This window comes from Platichthys flesus, chromosome 19, assembly GCF_949316205.1.
Source record: "Platichthys flesus chromosome 19, fPlaFle2.1, whole genome shotgun sequence".
NCBI classification, from domain to species: domain Eukaryota; kingdom Metazoa; phylum Chordata; class Actinopteri; order Pleuronectiformes; family Pleuronectidae; genus Platichthys; species Platichthys flesus.
The window spans coordinates 2,811,412-2,832,245 of NC_084963.1; the positions used below are offsets into that span (position 1 = coordinate 2,811,412).

Consider the following 20,834-nt stretch of genomic DNA (forward strand, 5'->3'; position numbering starts at 1 on the left):
ACCTCATTTTCTGGTGACCTTATTGAAATAGAAGCCAGTTCTCGTTATTTCTCGGTAATTTTTCAAAAAGGTATTTTGGGTAAGTCTCCACCCCCATCATGCACCAGGGCAGCGTGGCTGGTTTTATGATCCAAATAGTTTCTGGAAAGCGTACATGCATATATTGGTTTCTATTCATAAGAAAAATATGTGATAGAAAATCAAGTTCAAAGATGTTTTACTCCACTTCCTCACAACTGGGCCTGTTGCATCTCGGGTGAAGGCCCTCGGAGCAGTGGTCACCGAGGTTATCTTGTAAAGCTTTTTAAGACATGACCTCCGGATAATACGGGGTCGGGACATTATCTGGACTTTCACACGTGGAGAAACACAGCAGGAGGTCCAGAGCAACTGACTCGGACCTAAAGTGTCAACTTTATAACTTAAGATTTTTTCGATCTTGTGATAATTCGAAAGGCGCAGGATTCCGACATGATATACTTTTCAATTTAATAGGTTGTATGGTATAAGCCAATGAAAGGGAACTAGATCAAGTTCCAATATGAAGAGTTTGACAGATTCCCATCTCCATTTGCTGCAGGACAAAAAGGCAAAATGTGATTTACGGAGGTCTGCGAGTTTGATGAATAATCTTCCCGGTGCAGTTTCTGTCCACCGTGTTTTAATTAGCAGCATGAGATGCACACATGTGGCTCATGGTGGCAGCTCCGTGTCTCACAGCCACACAAGAAGCACGAGCCGACACACGCAGCAGAATCCTATTTCACAGAGAAATGGAGTCAAACTGAATTCTCCATCACGGACGTCGTGATTCTGTCGTCAGTTAAAGTACACAAGGGAAAGGATTTGATTTGCGGAGCTGCGTGTAGAACAGGAGAGAGAATCTAGTTACAAAAATAAATTCACTAAGGGCTCGGCTGGCAACACCCTGTTTATTCTATGGCAAATTCAATGAAAGGCCTTTTTTCTGCCGTTACTCGACTCCCTCGGCTCCGTCTCTGCCAACATCTCATTTCACTGCTCTCGTGCATCGTCGCGTTCTCTTCTCCTCTTCCTCCCTTTGTACCTGCAGATACATTTTTATCTTCTGATATTCTGGGAAATCCTCTTTGCAATCATCGTTTCACTCTCACTTCTGTGTGTCGCTCGCTGTGTGTTGTGGCCGTGCACACACACATGTGTGTGCTCGCCCTGCAGTATGATTAGTGTGATTTATAGGGAAGCTGCAGACTGTGGAGAGACTCTGGTTTCAGCTTTGAAGTCGCGGCAACCACAGGACCTCTGGCTAACACACACACACAGACGCACACACATGCACACACTGCCTGTGGATTAAACACACACTCTCAGTTCCTGTGCCAGCATCTCAAAAGAGGGAGTCAGCACTGGGGGGAAATTTGACAGAGTAAGAGAAAGATGGTAAAGAGGAGTAAGGGAGAAAGGAGAAGATATAAAATAAGAGAAAATGGAGGGGGGGGGGGGGGGGGTGTCCCGGCCCATAGAGGTAAAAGAAGCCCTTGTCTTTCAGCTCCCCTACCAGGTACAGTTATATCTGAAGAGCTGGATCAAACGATGAAGTCTGAGATCAAAATACATTTGAAATAAAATGATATGAAGACGAGTTAAGTAGGACACGGTTTATGAAATGAGGAAGAAATTACATGAGGGATCAAATGATGCGCAGATGTGTATGATGAGGGATGAGATTCTGTGTAAGAAATATAAAATGTAATATAAACAAGATGTGAGATGAATGATAGATCAGAAATATGGGATGAATTATAATATAATAGGAGGTTAGAGATAAAATGTGAGATATATGATGGGTGTGATTTGAGATGAGATGATGTATAATCAGATTATGAGGTTAATGTCATGACTTGTAAAAGGTTATAGTTGTACCATAGTTCAGTATGAAATAAAACTCAAGGTCAGAGGAGTTGATTATGACTGTTTCTCTTTTCTTTATTATCAGTTTAAATCCTTGTTATTCTACAAGGAGACGCTTCAAATAATAAATGATTGTAAACGGGATAATTTAATCAAACGAAAAAAACAAACTTATTAGACAGCTGTGTGTGTGTGTGTGTGTGTGTGTGTCTCTCTCTCGCCATGAAGCCATGTTCTGTTCTGGAAACAGAGGTTTGAGGCTTTCCTTAATAAATGGGTTACAAGGGAGGGAGCTTGTATGTAACTTAGTGGTGTGACATTCTCTGCAGCATGTTGAGAATGCGCGCACACACACACATACACACACACACACAGAGACACACACAGGAGCTGCTGTGCTTGCACTTCAAAGTGGTGACATTTAGCACCCGACCTCAGCGAGGGGTCAACCACAGCAGATCACCCACCGTCAAAGCGGCGATGAGAGTGTCACTCATTCTCGTGCGAGCGTTTGTGTGTGAGTCAGAGTCGGGGGGGGCATGTGTCTCCGTGTTTGTGTGTCGCGAGGTCAAACGAGCCTGTTGGCGCTTTCTCTCAATGGGTTTACCGACACTGTTTGAGGCAAGTCAACAACCTTACCTGCTGCTGGAGACCCCCCCCCCCACACACACACACACACACACCCAACACACACACACACCTCGGGAATCGAACTTCATTTGCTGTTCATGTTATTTGAGAGTTTGGAACAACAAGGAATAAAAGTAAATAAACTGATGATAAAGCACTTTTCTAGTCTTGATGACCACTTGTGCAGCACTTTCTCTGTGACATCACTCACACGCAGGCGTCAGGGGGGGTCAGGGCTCAGCGTCTTGCCCACAGCACCCAGCATAGAGGAGCTGGGGATCGAACCACTGACATTTCAGTTATTGGCAAATAACCCTCTATTTTCTGGGTAAACATCCCATTTCCATCCTGGTCTATAGGTTGTATGATATTAAACAATATAAAAAAACAAAGCTGGGTCCCAGGGTCCAGGTCCTTCAGAAGATAGTCACTGAAAATCCGATGATCAATTCTGAAGGGGGATTTTCTTATTTGCACCAGCAGCTTCTCCAGCTCCGTCCATTGCATCATTAGCTAAATGGCGTCATCGTGGGTGTGCAGTGAATCCTGGGAAAGGTGGATCCACCCGTTGGAGCCTTTTGTTGCTTGGGAGTGGACGGACATTTGTTGGCCTGCGTTTGAAGAAGCCTTGGAAATAACAACCCAGTTCCATCGCTGATGCAACGTGTCTTCAAATGCTGCTTCGGGAGGGATGTGACCCCTGCAGCAGGGACGTGATCCACACAGTTTGTTGCATTTCGGATTCCCTGAAATCGAACCTTCAACCTTTTTCCAAAACAAGACGGCGTTCGTTTGAGGTCAGATGAGGGAAAATACAGTAAATGTAATCGCTGTGGAATGCATCGTTATGCAACAATAAAAACCCAGAGTCCTTCATTGGAAGTGAGTCATCTGGAACTGGCGAGTTACCGATTGTGTGTTTCTCCGCTCTGATGTCATGGCTTTTTAAGGCTACGTTTTCCTGAGAAGAATCTAAAGGTGCCACTGAAATGAGCCAAATGTCGAAACCAAAAATGGGCTGAAAAACAGACCCTGCTTTTGTTTCCACTGAAATTCACAAATGGGATTGTTGTGTAGAGTTGTTGTCTCTTCCCATCTGTCAGGTGTGTTGTTCTGAAAGGTTTCAAATCAGCGTTCGCACTCAGTACAGATCTTAAACTGGGTTACTCTTTGGATTTTACTTTTTTGACCCGTTTGAAATCATAGAGACTGATTAGGAAAACAGGACGGCCACAATCGCAGCAGCTCAGAAACGGAATCTTGCACATCTGGATGAAAAAGCCCCGGCTGCTCCCCCGAGTCCCCGAGCTGACTCACTATCACAGACGGTTGTTTGATTAGAGGTGAAGTGTTTTCAGGTTCAGCCGAGCTCCGTGTTTGGGACGAGTGTCTGGGCTGGACGTCCTGTTTGACACAAACAATTGTGCGATGACGACAATAATAGATTTACGTGTTTCCAACGTAATTATTTACAGAGGAAAACCCCTCTATTTACTGCCCCGTGTTAGCTTCTGCATGTGCAACTGTTTATTTGGATTGTGAATGTTTTTTGAATCTCGCTGCCTTTCTGTGTGCGAGTGTGTTGTGCTTAAATGTTTGTTAATGGGTGAGTATATGTGTATTGTCGCTGAAACCCCCAAGCTGTTTACTTCACTAATGTATTTTAAAACCATCTGATCTATGACTCTAACAGAAACTACATTTTACATTTAAATTGGGACACATATTGAGGGTTTGTAAAAGGGAATATAAGAGATTTACAGACTTACCTGCAAAAAATGTGAGTTAACCTCTAATGTACGAAGAAGCCAGGAGGAGATTTTCCAAATCAGACGTGTTCACGACAACAGGAAAACGTCCGGAACAATAAGTCGTATAAATTCTGCTGCAGCAAACACGTGTTCAAGCTCTCAAATGTCATTGTCTCAAGTTGACAACTTCGTCTACATCTCGTCTTCTTCAACCCAGACATATTAGTATTAACCACTCATTGTTTTCCTTCTGTATACACGCACAGACATTTGACTTGGCAGGAAAAAGGTCTGGAATATGTCCTGTGCATGTCTGAAAGTAGCTTTATGGAAATACATCAGTAATATAACATCACTGCCTTTTGTAGAGATGTGACGTGTTTAAAAATAACAAACTAAAGAATAATAGGCGTCCAGGGTGTGAAGGTCGAGGGGCAATAGAAAAGGAGCAGAGGTTGTAAAAATGATAGAAAAAGTGAATAAATGTGATAAAGATGAACAGAGAGGATTTTGACGGCGACGCACATGTGTGTGCACGGACTCGTGCACGAGGGACGAAAGCTGAGTCAAACTAAGAGATCCTGTAAAAACACGCGTCCCTGCCAAAGTAAACACAGAGGAACTGATCAGGGAGGAAAAGAGAAGATGTGGCCACTTTCTTCTGCTCTTTGAAAACATTGACTCACTGGAACCTCGGCAGTCTCACCGACAGCGATCCCCACTGCACCTCCCGAGGAGAGATCCCTTTCATCCCTTTATTGTGTTACTTCTCGGGCCATGTTTGTTTTAACTGGAGTTTTATGTATGAACCCACAATTTTTTACGACGATATTTAATTCATTTTTACACTGGTCGGGCTAATTTGGGAAACAAACAAGGACGCGGTCTCTGTAAAACGAGTAATTGGGAGAGTCGTCGGGAGATGAAATGGAAAAAGATACGCGAGTGCACCATGTTTGGATTTTTCCAGCTGGTTGAGGGTCTGTTTTTTCCATTTGGAAATTAGAACGTCCTCGCACAGGTTTGTGTTTCACATGAGGTTCAGAAATAAGATTCCCTGAAGCTGAAGGGAAGTGAAAACCTCAGGAGGCAGCAGAACAAAGATAAAGACAGAGTTCAACCAGAGCTGCTGAAGACACAGTCGTTTAGTCTGAGACTTCCTCTCTTACATGCTGCTGAAAACTGCAAATAAACACATACTAAATATTCAATAAATAGATTTTAAATAACTCAAACAAAATCTTTACTAATATTTGATCTTTGGCACGTCTCAAGTCAAATTAATGAACTTACAGCATTGCCTCTACGATGCTTCGGATTGGATGCGAGTGGATTCCCTGCCCAACATGTCTGCCTGTTTTTTTAACTGCAGAACCAGGAAGCCCTGAACAGGAAGTAGCTAAACAGGAAGTGACGTCACCAGGTGACCCTAATGCACAAATAGTGTCAATCTCTCTTTTTTAACTTCAAATAGACACAACGAAATTAGTTAAAGAAATATGAACGCCTTGAGGGCGACACAATATGGTCTAAGAAGATATTCGTAAAGATTCATTGGTATTAGACATTGGTGATCACATATTTCACATCTTGAAGACGGACACATTCACAACAACGGGAAAATCTCTGGAGCGTTCAGGCGAGGGGTGGAGCCTGAGGAGAGCGTGACGGAGGGAGGACATGACGTGTATGGCTCCTCCTTTTCATCATGAGATATCTTCAACCATTATGTTTCTTTAAGTTCTGATGTTAACAGCATCATCATTGCTCGAATTGATTCCTCCAGATAATCTCATAAACTCCGGAGAATGTCCAGATCATTTCAGGAGATTATCTGGAGTTCAGTGCTTGTTTGAAAGCAGCTTTAGTGAGAAGGTTCCATCACATCCACATCCGACCCTGGAGGCAACCTGACCTCAGGAATGTTAACGCCAGCTCCTAATGAGCTTTCCATATTACACAAGCAAACAGTATATTCCAGTTTGACTCTCAAGCCATGCTCTGCTGTTACGTGATTTTGAACTTTGATTATCTAAAATCTGATTACTTCTCGTTTCCCTGTAAAAACAAAGGCCATCATACAAAGGTGAACTATCCCTTTAAGGAGGACCAGAATTATGAAAGGTGTAAATAATAATATGAATCATGGCTGAATTCCATTTTGCTGCTTCACTTTCATGGTCCTGCTGTTGACTCAGTATCACAGGATCAACTCTTACTGGAACAAATGGATCACTGGTGTGAAACTGGGTGAACAATCCCCCGTTCTGAGTTTTAACACCTGCAACACGATGAATGATTTGTGCTTCGAGATGTAAAATCACACTTCTGTGTTCTGGACTCACTGTTTTGATGCAGAGGTGAGGTCACAGTCTTGTGCAGTGTGTTCTGGCAGCGAGGCCTCGATCCTCATGGTTCAGTCTGAGGTCAGGAGGAAAACGCTGTGTTCCCTTCTGTCAAAGTCATTTTCTCTCCCTGCTACAAGCTCCGAGCTCGTCTCTCCATATCTCACTTTTATCCGTCCTAAAGATCTTCATCATAAAACAAATGCTTCCGCACAGATTTCCACAGACGATTCTGCGGAAACGATTTCTGTTTTAAATTCCACACATGGTCACCAGGCTGCTCGACGAGTCCTGAATGGCCGTGTCACTGGTCCCTGCTCTCAGATACAACTAAACACTTTTACACGTTGGACGGAAGCTCTGTTCGTTCACTTTACGTCTAAAGGTGATGTCATAGGTCGCTGAATTACACCGAGGTTCATTGGCTTCACGTTGCTTTTGCGGCGCAGCCACCGGCCAATCGGATCAAGTCCATTCAAACGTGAAAAACAGCTGGTGAACATGTTGTGTTTCGCTGAGTTTTAGAAAAAGGTCATTGGGTCAAAGTTAATTCATATTTTTCCACACAATTATATGTGGGTTTCATTTTTGTAAGTTGTTCAAGCTCAGCTCAGTTTCAGTCATAGAGCAACACCACCGCCAACTAGTGTTTTGACTGTGCAACTGCAGAAGAACAAAGACACACAAAAAGTCCATATGAAGAAGTACCAGGGCAGGGTAACACAAACACAAATGTGTCACTGGTCAAACGTCAAAGTTAAACTCGTCTCGCCACAGGAAGAGGATGTTTTATTCGACCGCATCACTCGTGCTGATTGGACGTGAGCCGGAGCTGAAGGTTCAAGGATCTATCGTTTTATTACAGAAAGATCCAATTGGAAATGAAAGGATCACCAAAGCATCTATAAATGTGATAAATTAAATGTACAACATGTGTAAAGTGTGTCCTGTTCAGGCTCAGGCTCATTAGTAATAATTAAATCTGCTTCTCTGCAGCTGGAACACAAATATTTTCACCACATTCTTCCTGACGGAACAGAAACACGGGAGGAGAAACTGTCACAAAGCTTTAGTTTCTATGAGTCACTCATGATTTGAACTGTTACTGAATGAATAAACATGAACTCCATCTTGCCGCCATTTTCTATCGGTGATTGCAATTGTGCAAAAAACTGCAACACATTCCACAGCAGCCGAGGTGATTCTGATCAATCTGGGAATAAAGTTCCACTGAGGAGACATCTGAGATTCTCCTCACTCCCCAATGTGGTTTACAAATATCCTCCATAGGAGCATATCTCAAATAATATCAAAGTTATGGCCTGAAGGACAGGAGACAAAACCTTAACATGCAAACTAAGACAAATCCAAACACACAAAGTGTGTCAGAAGTTAACAAGTGGACAAGAACAAAGCGACAAAACATGATACAAGAGCGAAGACAACAACACCCATGATCCCACACAGCTTCATGACCATCACGTTTAACTGCAAATTCCACTTTCATACAACATTATTACATTATTCATTTTGCAGTCCCACTCTCTGTTGTCTCTGTTTTCCAGGTTCCCAGCATCATTACTGGGAGTCTGCAGTTTTATCATAAGTGATGTGATTCATGGCAATAAATGTGAAACTAAGACCCAACTTGTAATAAAGCCATAATTCGCCTGTAAATCATCAACCATACGACATTAAAACAATATGACTTCACTCTTCCTGCTGCTGGGTCATATAACACTGAGACATAATTAAACTGATGCAGCGTCACGTGAGGGACGGAGAGATCGGGAGAGGAGAAGCATGAGGTCGGCCGCCGAGTGGAAAACCAGGGATTTGGAAACATGATTTCCTGTGGAAAGAGTGATGTCATGATGGCCTGTCTTTTACTCACACACACATACAGACACAGACAGACACACACCGACTGTGTAAATCACATCTCTCTTACAGTCACTGTTAATGTCGTTAGCACTGTCATCTCAACTGGTTGTTACTGAAGCAGCCGTGGAACGAAATTTCAAGCACATTTCATCTGAGACTCATGAATCAGCAGCAAAGTCTCTTCATTCTGATCCATTTATATCAATTTCAAATTGATTGATTGATTGATTGATTGATTTGTGACAACTGTGTTAAAATTGTGACGCCCGAAAGTAGCAAACAAGAAATTCATCCCAGTGGGGCGGGGGGGGGGGGGGGCTGGTGGCTAATTGGCTACCGTGGCAAACAATTCAGCTTCAAGTTTAGAAGCTGCAGACTATTAAAGTTATTCTAGAATGAAATTGTGTTTTAATACAAATAGTCATAGCTTCCTTTTATTTTGAAACCATCGTGGTTTCTGTTCTCCTCAAAGAGCAGAATTGTTTAAAAGCGCTTGTGATGATTAATAAAACAAATCCATCAATTGCAAACTTTCCATTGAAATTAATCCAGAAATAAAAATATCTATATTTCTGTGATATATTATGAATGTGACACTCGGTAGTTTATTTCAAGGATTCCCAGGGTTGTGACCCAGACGTACTCGATGTACGACAGACAATGTATGTTCCAACCACACCTTGTGAGTCCATTGAAGAGTCTGGGTTCTGTGTCCTCAGTCAGGAAGCCAGTGTCACTCAACCAGGTATCCTGCCTCTGGGAGGGATGGGGGGGAAGTGACTTGTTTCCATAAAAGCTCCACAGCTGCTTATGTAGTGAAGAGGGAGCAGATCCATGTTAGCTCATTGTGACAGACCTGGAGGGAGATTCATGTGAAAGGATTAAACTGTTTTTCACTTTCCAACTTTCCAACAGGTCCAAGGAACCTGAAGATGAGCAGTAAAATGGGTATTTTTACTTTTTTATGAAAAGCCTGGGAAACTGAATTGTACTGTCACTCAAACAGAACATACTGCAGCCGGCCACCAGGGGGCATTCAAATGATAACGCTGTTATGTCGTCCATCTTTACAGTCTATGATGAGCCCTGAGCTCAGAGAGGTGATGTCGAAATGCTGATGTGTAGAAGATAATATATTTGTAACCCTATGTGCACTAGCTCAGTTTACTGGGCTGTCATAGGTGGTGGAAACTTCACTGGTTCCAAGGGACATCCAAACGCTCCAGCAGCTCCGCCAATGGGCGAAAGTCTTCATGTCAAACCCATTTGAGGTAAATAGGTGTGATGGGACTAATGGTTTTCAGGATGGATGAAGATCAGACGGATGAATACAAACCTCTCCTGGACTCTGGAAGGATTTTGTCGCCCAGCTTCTTTTCTCCGGTTCAACCACAGCTACCCACGTTGCAAATATTTCTCTCTTTCCAAAATTTTTCTTGGGAAACACATTTGCTCGTATAACAAAAGCTTGAACTGTTTTATGACCTTGTTAAAGCTCAGAGACACGACGCCGGCCCCTCTGCGACAGGTGAAATACAAGGTTTGGCTCTACAGGCGGCCCCCGGGCGGCTGTTTGCGGCCGCTCTTTATTGATATCCCGTTTCCAACTAATCGATTTCACATTAAAAACTGATTCATGTGCATTTTTGAAAACCTCAGCGTAAGAACTCTCTTTGCAAACTCGCCAACATTTCCCCAGAGAAAACCGCGTGACTTTGTGAAAAATCACACGTCGTATATCAGGACCTGATTCGGATCTGCTTTCAAAGAGGAAGGATGAAGGGGAAAGAAGTGATGCTGGTGTGTGTGTTGTGTTGTGTGTGTGTGTCCCTCCCCCTGTAGTAGTCTGGCTCTAGTTTTCCATCCTGCTCCACAGGCACAAATACGACTTTGAGTTCATGACCACTCGGTTTCTTTCCTTTCCTTTATTCCCGCTCTTTTGCTGAATCTGGTGTTTCTTCACCTCTCTGTATTTTATTTCACTTCTCCGTCCGTTTTTCCACCACAGATCTCAAATTTCATCTGCACTGTTTTCCTATTTCCCCTCGTTCTCTCTGCTCCACATCTTCTCCTCGTGGGTTGAACTCTGTTTTTTATTTACTTGACACACACACACACACACACAAATACACAGACACACACAGAGCACAGTGAACACACACTGAAACGTGTGAGGTGAACACACGTCGCTTCCACCTCTTTTCTTTAAAACAACACACACTCACTGCTTTGTAAGTGTGTGTTTGTGATCTGCACGCTGACCTTCTGTGCGTCTGTGACCGCTCATGTTTGTGCACAGTGTGTGAGGGTGTGTGTGGGTGTGTGTGTCTGTGTTGTAGAGGGCACAGACACCGATTGTTCTCGCTGGGTGTTAGCCTTCGGGGCAGGAAGTGCACGTTTGGGTCAGTGGGGGATACAGGCACGCTCAGTCTGCCTACATCTGTTCAAATACCAGGGACCCCTCAAAGTCACACAGGAAATGTGCACGAGCGTGAGTGTGTGTGTGTGTGTGAGTGTGTGCATGTGCAACAGAAGCCTCTCTTTGTGAGCACAATTTATAAAAATATTTGACCTTTCCCTGCATAAAACACGTTCCCACAATAAATAACAGAGGGGAAATTTATCATGTACCTGCTGAAAAGGCCACAGACGCTGAATAAACACGTCAACTTGTCGTTGCCTGTGTGGAGTGAATTAATACAGAGGGTCTGAAACAACACAATCCTCATATCACTGATGTGTGACGCCACTGGACTCGTGGAGAAGTTACTTGAGATATCACAGGCTGGTTTAAAAGACAAAGGAGAAGATGACTCTTAGGTTTAAAGAAACTGTTTTAGAGATGAAGAGAATGTCACTTTACTTTCAGCTGCTTGGTTTTGTGTAACTCTACTTCTGAGATCTTACAGACTCGCACAGAATGAACACAACTTCTTTGTATATTACACATGAATATTAAGTTATTAGTTAGAATAAGACAGAAGCTAAATAACCTCAGCCTTCCTCCCCACTGACTCCAAACATCTGTATACAAAGCCAATGAAACACACACACATCTTTCACACATTTAGCTCTCTCAGAAGTGGGAGAGGTGCAACAATAAAAGATTTAATGGCCGAGGCTCAGTGGACAAAGGGAACATGGAGGTGAGACAACGGAGAACAGGTGCAAATAAACTAATTACAACATTCAGAAGGAAACATGCATCTACACAGTGGAGCTATCCCAGAAGCTGCACAGTGTCTCCAACATGTGGAGAGAGAACTGGCTTTAAATACTGCAGCACCTGATGAGAAGCAGGTGTGCTCAGGAACCTGCCACACACACACACACACACACAGACATACACAGACACACACCAAACAATCACACATCTGCAACACATCTGATGACATCATCATGGTGGTTCTCTCCATGACAGATTCAAATTGATAAAAGTTGCTCCTTTAATGCTGATCGGGCAAAAATGTTAAGTTCAATTACTTCTTTTACTCATCACGGAAAATCCAATTAAACTTAATGTGATACAATAAACAATAGAAACTTGTATTTGAACAACATGTTTATTGTTTGCATGGTAGCCCTGTCTGCCCCCCCCACACTGAGCCTTTTATTAGGTGTGATCCTGGCGTCAGACACTGTTTGTTTCCTGTGAGCCTGCAGCGTGTTTAGGTTCAATCCCACCTTTCTGCAATATCATATTTAATTCCTGAGGAAAACATGCAAAACCCAAAACTTTAAGGGCGGAACGCTGGTTTTATGTGTTGAATTAAATCAACCTCACTTTCAGTAAATCAGATTTATGCTGCACGGCGTGTTTTCACACACACACAAGACTGACTCATGAGTTTTTGTGTGGAAGGATGATAGGAGGATAGAGGGGTGGGATGGGATTTAAACGGGCCTGGAGAGGAGGATGGAAGGGGTGAGGAGATGAGGAGACAAGATTTAAGAGGAGGTGTAAGTCAAAGATTTCAGCACCAGACGGGGATGGGGTGGGGTGGGTGGCGATGGAGATCAGGACGGCAGCCTCTGATATTTTAAGACCTGGTGAAAAAACTCTCGTTCAACACTGACCCTGGAAAACAAAAGAGCAGCTCCACAAATAGAAATAACAACAAAAGCAGAGTGAAGTCAGGTTTCTCTCCTCCTCCTCTGTGATGCCACGTTTCACGAGGACAATCCGTCTATTCTTTGGGAAAAAGAAAAGCCGGGAGACGGGGAGAGACCCAGCACCGCAGAGGAAGAAGAAGAAGAAGAAGAAGGGCGGGGTCATTAATGATGCTTCATTGTCCAGAGGCCATTGTTTCTCTCAGGTCCCCAGGAGAGTTGAACCTGTTTTTAGGACATTTACTTTGAAACTCAAACATCATCACTGGTTATAGTTGGGACCAGTGCCAGGGAGGTTATGATTCCATCTGGGTTGGTGTGTTAAGTTAGAAGGATTTCACAAAAAAGTATTTGCTTGTGTTTAAAATAAAGTAAATAATCTTTATTAGTTGATCATTCTTGTATCATTTAACCAGGAAACAGGATCTGGAGACAGAGTTGAGGTCTTTACTCATAAAGAGGAAAAGTCCATCGCCCCTTTCTCACAAACTGTGAGTTTCATGGAGCAGCTGCTGCAGGAGAAGAAGAAGATGGTCATTCAACAACCTGACAGTGCTACTGTGACATCTAGTGGAGGTCTACTGCTACTGCATTGACATCAATTTTAATGTAAATTAGAAGTAATTTATTTGTAAAATCCCCATATAATGAAATACATATATTATTAGCTTAATGTAGTAATTTGTACAGCTTTACATAGAAATAAAAATCTCTGAAGAGAACCTTTGATATATATATATATAAAACAACACTTCTGTTTGTGGAGCTGCTCTCGAGAGTTTTTTTATATATATATATATATATATATATTGTTTATAATAATTTATCTATCGTATGGCTCTTACATTTGGTTCCAGCTAATTGCGAATCCCAAAGGCTAAAAGCTAAAAGCAACTTACATAATTTAGCATTTAAATCGCATTCAGGAACTTTCTGGTAATTACCACAGCTCTCCACTGGGTGCTGCTGTTACTCAGGACTGCTGCTGCTGCTACTGGAACTTTCCTGTGTGATCATGAATCAGAGGTGGAGTCTCAGGCGAGAACAGTTCTCTGAATATACAACTGATCCATATAGTTCTGTGGTGAGAGGAGCACGTTCACATCCAGATTACACGGAGCACATCTGTTTGGGGATCTTTGGGTCACATTTGATATTTTACAATTGGCCCACATCTGTAATTTTAAAAGATCAGAGACAAAGTGCAATCAAATCACAGTATAAAGAATATTTGCTCTCATATTTTAACAGTCGTATCTTTGTGTCCTGGAGGAGGTTTGCTCAAAGGTCCACTGTCAGGATGACCCTGACCACGACTGTGCTCAATAATGACTCATTTCACTGGTGAAAGGCAACATGAGTGTTACTCCTTTCAGAGGGATGATAACAGACACATTGGCTGTATGTGTGTAGAATAGGCCTCTACATCATCCTCCTCCTCCTCTTCCTCGTCCTCTTTTATGAATGAACGCTTGAGTCCTCGTGACCCAGTCAGCCAATGAGCAGCTCGCACCTGCAGCCGTGCGCAGCCCTGCAGCAACAAGAGGTCAGTGCGTAAACGTGGAGCAGCAGCAGCTCCTGTAGGATCATCCAGGCCTGCATGCGCACTCAACCACAGACACACATACACACTACAGACACACAGACACACACCCACAGCAGCAGCAGCGGGGATCTGATCCACACGTCTGCGTCGCGATGCCGCTGAAGAACGGAAACAGCGTGGCCGTGGAGAGACGCATGGACCTGGCGTCGCTCTTCTGCATGATCGGCCGCCACGGACCCGCCGTGGCTCTGGCCGTGATGGCGATGGTGTCGGTGCTTGCGGCGTTCATCATCTACCGGAGCGTGCGGGGGAAGACGCGGAGGAAGGCCACGGCCGGGGACGGGGACGGGGAGAGGGACGGGGACGGGGAGAGGGAGAGTCCCGGAACGCGGAGGGACGCGTCGGGGGCGAGGTGGCCGGAGCAGGAGCTGAACCCCGGGGATCCACGCAGCTCCGTGGAGGAGGCAACAGGTAAATAGATCCAGGAATAACGGACAGGTGTCATAATGATATATGAACCTATAGATAACGTGTTTATGACTTCTGCGTTGATCTTATATCAAAATACTGCCTGTGGAGCAATATCACAGACATATGATCGTCCTGTAACAGATATAACGCCATAAATACACAATATCACAGTGGGTACTGCGAATAATATTTAATACCCAGCCTGGTGACAGTAGTACTGTAAAAGATAAATATAGATATACTACAGAGCTGACCGTATTCTAATGTAAACTGGTATTTTTAAAGGAACTTATCCAGTCTAATGAGAATTCTGTTGTCAGATATTTGCAGAGATTTGCTGCAACTTCAGTATGTTCCTATAGTTTTTGATTTTAATTATGATTTAATTATGTAAAACCTTAATTTTAATGTTTCCATATTCTTCATTTAAGGATTTTATTTGACCTTTAGTAAACTTGTTTGGAAGTGTACTGTTAAAGTTGTTTGTGTCTCTGAGATTTTATGAGCTAAACATACGATGAGCCATTAAAATAGGTCGCCTTGTCAAAACAACACTTCTAATAATCCAGTTATAGATATAACACCCACAGGGGACATTTTATCAAGTTATGAGACAGACAGAAATCGATCTGTAAGAGGACTCAGATACGGACACAGTGAATGAAAGTGAAGAACGAGGACAAAGTTTAGAGACTTATCTGACCGGGTCAAATAAGGCCTGAAATGGAGAAGACACACAAACAGCCAATCACTGCTGACTGGATCGATTGGATTGATTGGATCTCCCTGTGATGAAATCGTGCTGTTTCGTTATTTCACAAAAAGGTACAAAGGTTGAAAAGATCGTTTTCAGAAGCTCTATCTTGTTTGTCTTAGGATTAGTTGATAGTGTATGAAGTTTTCTCATGACTTCCTTATCAGGTTTGCACTCTAATCGGATAAATATGCTGAATAACAGTTTGATCCCTGTTCTCTCAACAGATGTGAGCGATGAAGTTTCCTCAGAGATGAAAGACGATGCTGATCCGTTTCAACGTGATCTGAAACTCAGGCATCGTCGAGCTCCTGCTGCTGAAAACAAACCTTCCTCTTATTCTCCTGTGGGGAGCTACGTCCAGATACCGGAGGACGAGAACACGACTGCACCCGACTCAGAGGCAGGGACAGGGGTCCAGGACTCTCATGGAGAAGCAGAGACGCACACAGAGGAGGCCACTCACAACCTGGAATGTGACACGACCACGATGGCTGAAACGAAGGTGGAGAGTGCAACACATGAAGGAGTAAGAGAAGAAGAAGTCCTTGAGGAGGTCCGTGGTGACGGAGGCTGCTGGATGGAGCTAGAGGTGATTTGTGATGAGCGAAACGTGGAGGTCGAGAAGGTATTTTACACAAGCTACAGAGAAAACGTCACAGAGGGTCAGATCGATAAATGGAAGGTGTATAATATATATTTATGTAATATTTACATGGACAAATGCAGTGAGCCCCACAATAATACTTTTATATTAACAAAAAATCTCTTTGCAACAGAAGCAGAAAATACAAAGTTAGCAACTAGCTAGTAAAGAAAGTGGTTAAAGAGCATTTGAGCACAACACAATGATGCTGCAAGACTCTGAATTAGTAACCTTATTAACTGAATTAGTTAATAAGCAAAAGTTTGCGAACAAATTAGCCTTAAATACTTAAGGTTTGCATATTATCTTGATTGTGAAAATCCATTAATTTTAGCTTAAATAGAATGATTCCATAATTTGGGAACTAAACTTATTCTCGTAGTCGTTGCATCGTGCTTATGTCAGCCTCTAGCTTCATATTTAGCTGAACAGTCCGAGCATAATAACGATCTTCTGATCAAATTATTCGTCTATTTCTGAATTTGACTGAATGATTGTCTTTATCCACGTCTCTTGAATCTCATGGACACTTTTTGAACGTGTCCTTTCAGGAGTTTGAAGCCGAGGATCAGGACGATGGGAGTGGGACCACAGACGAAGATGACTCTTGCTGTTGTATCTGTTATGGCAAAGCCGAGTTGGAAGAAGAGAATCGTCCTCGAGATAGTAACTACGACAGCAATCATTCCAGTTATCACCTCTCTCCAGAGGAAGAAAAGGAAAACGAGGGTGAGGAAGCTGAAGAAGAGTTTTCACCGCAAGATTGTCAAAAACCACAAAGTGAAGAGAAACAAGATGAAATCTCCAAACCTCTGGATAAAGACACAGATTCGACTGATCCTGAATCTGACGCACCTTCACTCCAGAAGGAACTTCCCCACAAAATCAATCAAACATCTGCAGACTACACGTTGGCTGAAGAAAGCGTTGACCTTCATTTGCCGTCTCAGGACGAGGACCAACAAACTGTCCGATGGTTTAATAGTGAAGCTGAAGATTCGAGCGTCACTGCTGCTCCTGATGCAGCTGTTTGCGATAATGATATGATTACCATATCTGTGATGTCTGAGGAAATATCCCCCCCTGACACGTTGGCTTTACCCCAAGACCAAGGAAGTGACCAAATGCAAACTAATGGCACGAGTCCGGACCTTGACCCTCTCATGTGGAAACCAGCCTTACCGTCTGTGGAGCGAAGTGAGCTGAGGGATCAGGACGAGGGCAGCATGTCGTCTCCTGCTGTTGAAGCAGAGAGCGGGATATCCAGCATGGCTGTCAGTCCTGATTTACAAGATGCTGGTCATGACTTTGGCGAAACCCTAGAAAATATGGTAGTTCCACAACTGGATTGTGATCCACAGTCAGAAGAAGTGACAGAGGCTAAAACCAACCTCTACGCCGATGATGCTGCTGTTTCTGTCGTGAAGGACGATACTGCCGGTCTGGTGTTTGAGCCTTACCCATCACGTGTCTCCCAGCAGCCCCACAGCGAGCACACGGGCGAGGCCAAGTTCGACTCGTTTGCAGACAACGAGGACACGTTTGGCCACGAGATCGAGGACAGTTACCACACAGCACTGGAGCAGCTCATGTTGCAGATCTCAGCGAATGCAATGAACACAACCGATGAGCTGAGGAATCAAACAGATGAGAAGGTGGTTGTTGAGGTTGTGCAGAAGAAGGAGAAGAAGGAGGACGTGAGAACTGCAAAGAAAATGAAAATGGAGGCAGAGACGGAGAAAGAAGAAGACGACTACGAAAAGACTGAAATCAGTATCATGGAGGCGACGATGGACAATAACGAATGGATCACGGAAAGTAACCAAGTCCTTCCCTGGATGAACATTACCGTCCCGTCTTTTTCCCAAGACCACAAAACCACCGACCAGTCTCCCGTGGACGATCGCCGGTCCAGCTCTTCTCTCACCGACAGTTCACGTGTTGATACAGAGCCCCCCCCGTCCACTGAAAACAGACAAACCAGCTCTCTCTCCGCTGTGGAGGAAAATACTGAAAACAACAAAAAGGTTGTGGCCGTCCATCCAATGCCCCAGAATGTCAATGTGATGTTCAGCCTCCACTATCTCACCCGCTCGCCGTACCAGACGGTGGCCATCACTGGGAACCAGCAGGAGCTGGGGAACTGGAAGGAATTCGTCTCGCTGGAGAGGGCCAAGGACGGGCACTGGGCCACGGTGGTCAGCCTCCCCGCAGAGAGCCAGGTGGAGTGGAAGTTCGTGCTGGTGGAGAAGGGTGAAGTGTGTCGCTGGGAGGAGTGTGGGAACCGGTTCCTTGATACAGGATCTGGAGACGAGCTGACTGTGCAGAAGTGGTGGGGATTGTTATAGGATGAGTCTCAGAGGAAAGGGCTGCAGAGCAGAGAGGGACTTTGACATGAAACAAAGTGGAAACTGGACCAGATGAAGTTTAAATTGATCTATAAATCCCATCACAAGAGCCCGATGGTGATATGTTGGATTGAAATACTCTTTGAATCAAATACGGAGTCTTTGTTAAAGCAAAATTTGTTTTTTACAACAAAATATTAGATCAATTTTGATAATAATACAAAAATGTATTGTTTCAAGCCCCTAAAATGTGAATTTATTTAGCTTTCTTTCTGATTTAATATGACTGATTGAGCAAAACAAGTAAATCCAAGGAGGAAACCTTCGGCTTTCAGAACTTCGGCTTTAGTCAAAATCTATTGAAAACCTACACTTGTCCATTTAAACATGTGTGTGTCTGATTAAGAAATAGTTCTAGAGATAAAAATCTAATTTTATCCACATCTTACCCAGTTTTAAATCTGCTCTCTCATATATTTTTCAGAGAACTGTCCATAAAAAATGCATTCTTCATTTCTGTGGCAATATCTTTGGATGAAGCACCTTTTTAAAAGTCTGTGATTTAATGCAAGAGTCAATTTTCTATAAATAATATATATATATATATAATATATAAATTATACCGTCCATATGCTGCTTGAATACCCTCCAACAATCTACAATAGGATATGCACATTGTTCACTTTTACTATAGCAATAATCGAAGCAATAATTGTTCTGTATGCTGTTTGGCTGGTGTTATTATCAGGTATTCATGAGTTAACCACTAAACTGTGATATGGTTTCAATGCTGCTTTTTATCTTGTGTGCATGGAAGATTCTCATAGTTCTATTAAGGTGCCTTTTAAACAGGATTTGTTTCTGTGTCTTCACAACTTTGCTTGAATGAATTACTTTCATGTTTATTATTTCTCAAATGTATGCAGTCAGTTTTTTCCATGTTACTAATCAATGTAGACTGTATCTCAGATCATGTCAGAAGTATCTAAATATGCAATATTCTGAAGATAATAATATTCTTGAATGTTAGTACGATGGAGTTTGTTACCAAATAAATAAATAAAGAGTCTGTCGTTGCTCTGATGTGTTTCCTCTGCAGGTTAATTCACCTAGAAATTCAGAAACACAAGATTACATTATGAGGAAATACAACGTCACCGTCATTTTCATCTTATTTGGTTTTTACATCAATACTTTCATATAAAATGTCGTATTTTGCATCAGAAACTCTCTGAACGTTTAGTAAAAGGGCAGAACAGATTTCTGTATCTCTTCTGTATCTCTATCGAACTGTCTAATAGAGGAAAACATATTTTTTCAAAATCTGAATATGATAAACCTGTTTTGATTTTTTAAAAGCGCTGTTTCTGTGTTAATATTTAGCTCCAGTGAGGGCTGAAGGTGGCCGCTGGTTCAGGAGTCGAGATTTTCGTCTGAATCGTGACAAACACACTCACACATGCACAGATGCAATTTCTGGCCGCGCTGTAAATGATTTATCTGCGCTGCGAGGAGCGGGAAGTGTTTTGTGAGGTCAGACCGCACGAAAGCAATGCAGGGAAGATGCATCATGGGACATAAAGTGGTTTCTTTTGCTATCTGTACATTCAATGTTCCAGGAAGTGGAGAAGTTCATTAATTACATACGCAGTAATTAAAGAAACAGATCAATGTGAATAAACAGACTTTAGAAAATAAAGAGATGGCCGACAGCTTCAAATATATAAATATAACTTTCCAGTATTGAGCTGCCACCTTTTTCCATTTCATAAATGTCTGTGACATGTGATCCCTGCTCCACACTGGGACGACCCCCTCCTACAGGAGCCTCCTCTTGAATATCGAGGCCCAAACCTTCACAGGTTCAACCCCCGTGCACCTGAAAGACAAACACTTGTTTGACCCACTTCAATATCGGGTCAATAAAACTCTGTCCCAGCTCGAGGTCACGTGATCACTCTTCCAGGGAGTCCAGGGAACTTTTGCCCGTTGACCCCAGAGCAGCGAGCCAGATACAACAAAACACCATGTTGCACGAAGGTTGTGTTTACAGAGAGGACGCCGACAATCTGAAATGATCTGCTGGGTCGAGTGTGTTGGTTTGTGTGTGTTTGTGTGTGTGTGTGTGTTAGTTGGTTTGTGTTTGTGTATGTGTGTGTGTGCTCTTTCTAAGGTTAAAGGTAATCCTTTATTTAGACACACGGCTCAAAACTGACACCACTCAGTCTGCTCATGCAACCCACACACAGACACACACACAGAGACTCACACACAATGTGTCAAACTTCTAAACAGTTGAGCCGCAGTTGGAAAAGTTTGATCTCTGTTAAGGCAGAAGTCTTAACGCTGAGTCAGACGTCTAATCCGGAAACAGCTCGGTCTTACCCATCAAATTATTATTAATACATCAGGTGCTGACGGTTAATAAACAGTCTGCAGATCTTCAGTCCCAACATTTA

General features: G+C 43.0%; 2 protein-coding genes across 3 annotated transcripts in view; one reads left to right on the forward strand and one right to left on the reverse strand.

Moving 5' to 3' along the window:
* lpar1 (lysophosphatidic acid receptor 1) overlaps positions 1–5,634 on the reverse strand; it is a 42,570-nt gene extending 36,936 nt beyond the window's left edge. The window contains exon 1 of the mRNA XM_062413277.1: positions 5,565–5,634. The gene's annotated coding sequence lies outside the window, so the exon portion shown is untranslated. The remainder of the gene's footprint in view (positions 1–5,564) is intronic.
* Positions 5,635–14,090: 8,456 nt separating this feature from the next.
* On the forward strand, positions 14,091–19,444 carry stbd1 (starch binding domain 1). 2 transcript variants are annotated; one of them, XM_062412669.1, is made up of 3 exons: positions 14,091–14,627; positions 15,609–15,973; positions 16,579–19,444. In XM_062412669.1, the coding sequence occupies exons 1-3, from the start codon at positions 14,309–14,311 to the stop codon at positions 18,373–18,375; spliced, it is 2,481 nt and encodes an 826-aa protein (XP_062268653.1). In that variant the 5' UTR covers positions 14,091–14,308; the 3' UTR covers positions 18,376–19,444. The 2 variants fall into 2 exon arrangements, with proteins under 2 accessions (XP_062268653.1, XP_062268652.1); XM_062412668.1 differs by having other exon boundaries at positions 14,093–14,627; positions 15,609–16,009.
* The last annotated feature ends 1,390 nt before the right edge of the window (positions 19,445–20,834 follow it).

Coding starts and splice junctions, on each gene's coding strand:
- stbd1 (XM_062412668.1), top strand. CDS start 14,309: ATGCCGCTGAAGAACGGAAACAGCGTGGCCGTGGAGAGACGCATGGAC. Junction 14,628..15,608: donor CTCCGTGGAGGAGGCAACAG/GTAAATAGATCC, acceptor TTCTCTCAACAG/ATGTGAGCGATGAAGTTTCC. Junction 16,010..16,578: donor GAAACGTGGAGGTCGAGAAG/GTATTTTACACA, acceptor GTGTCCTTTCAG/GAGTTTGAAGCCGAGGATCA.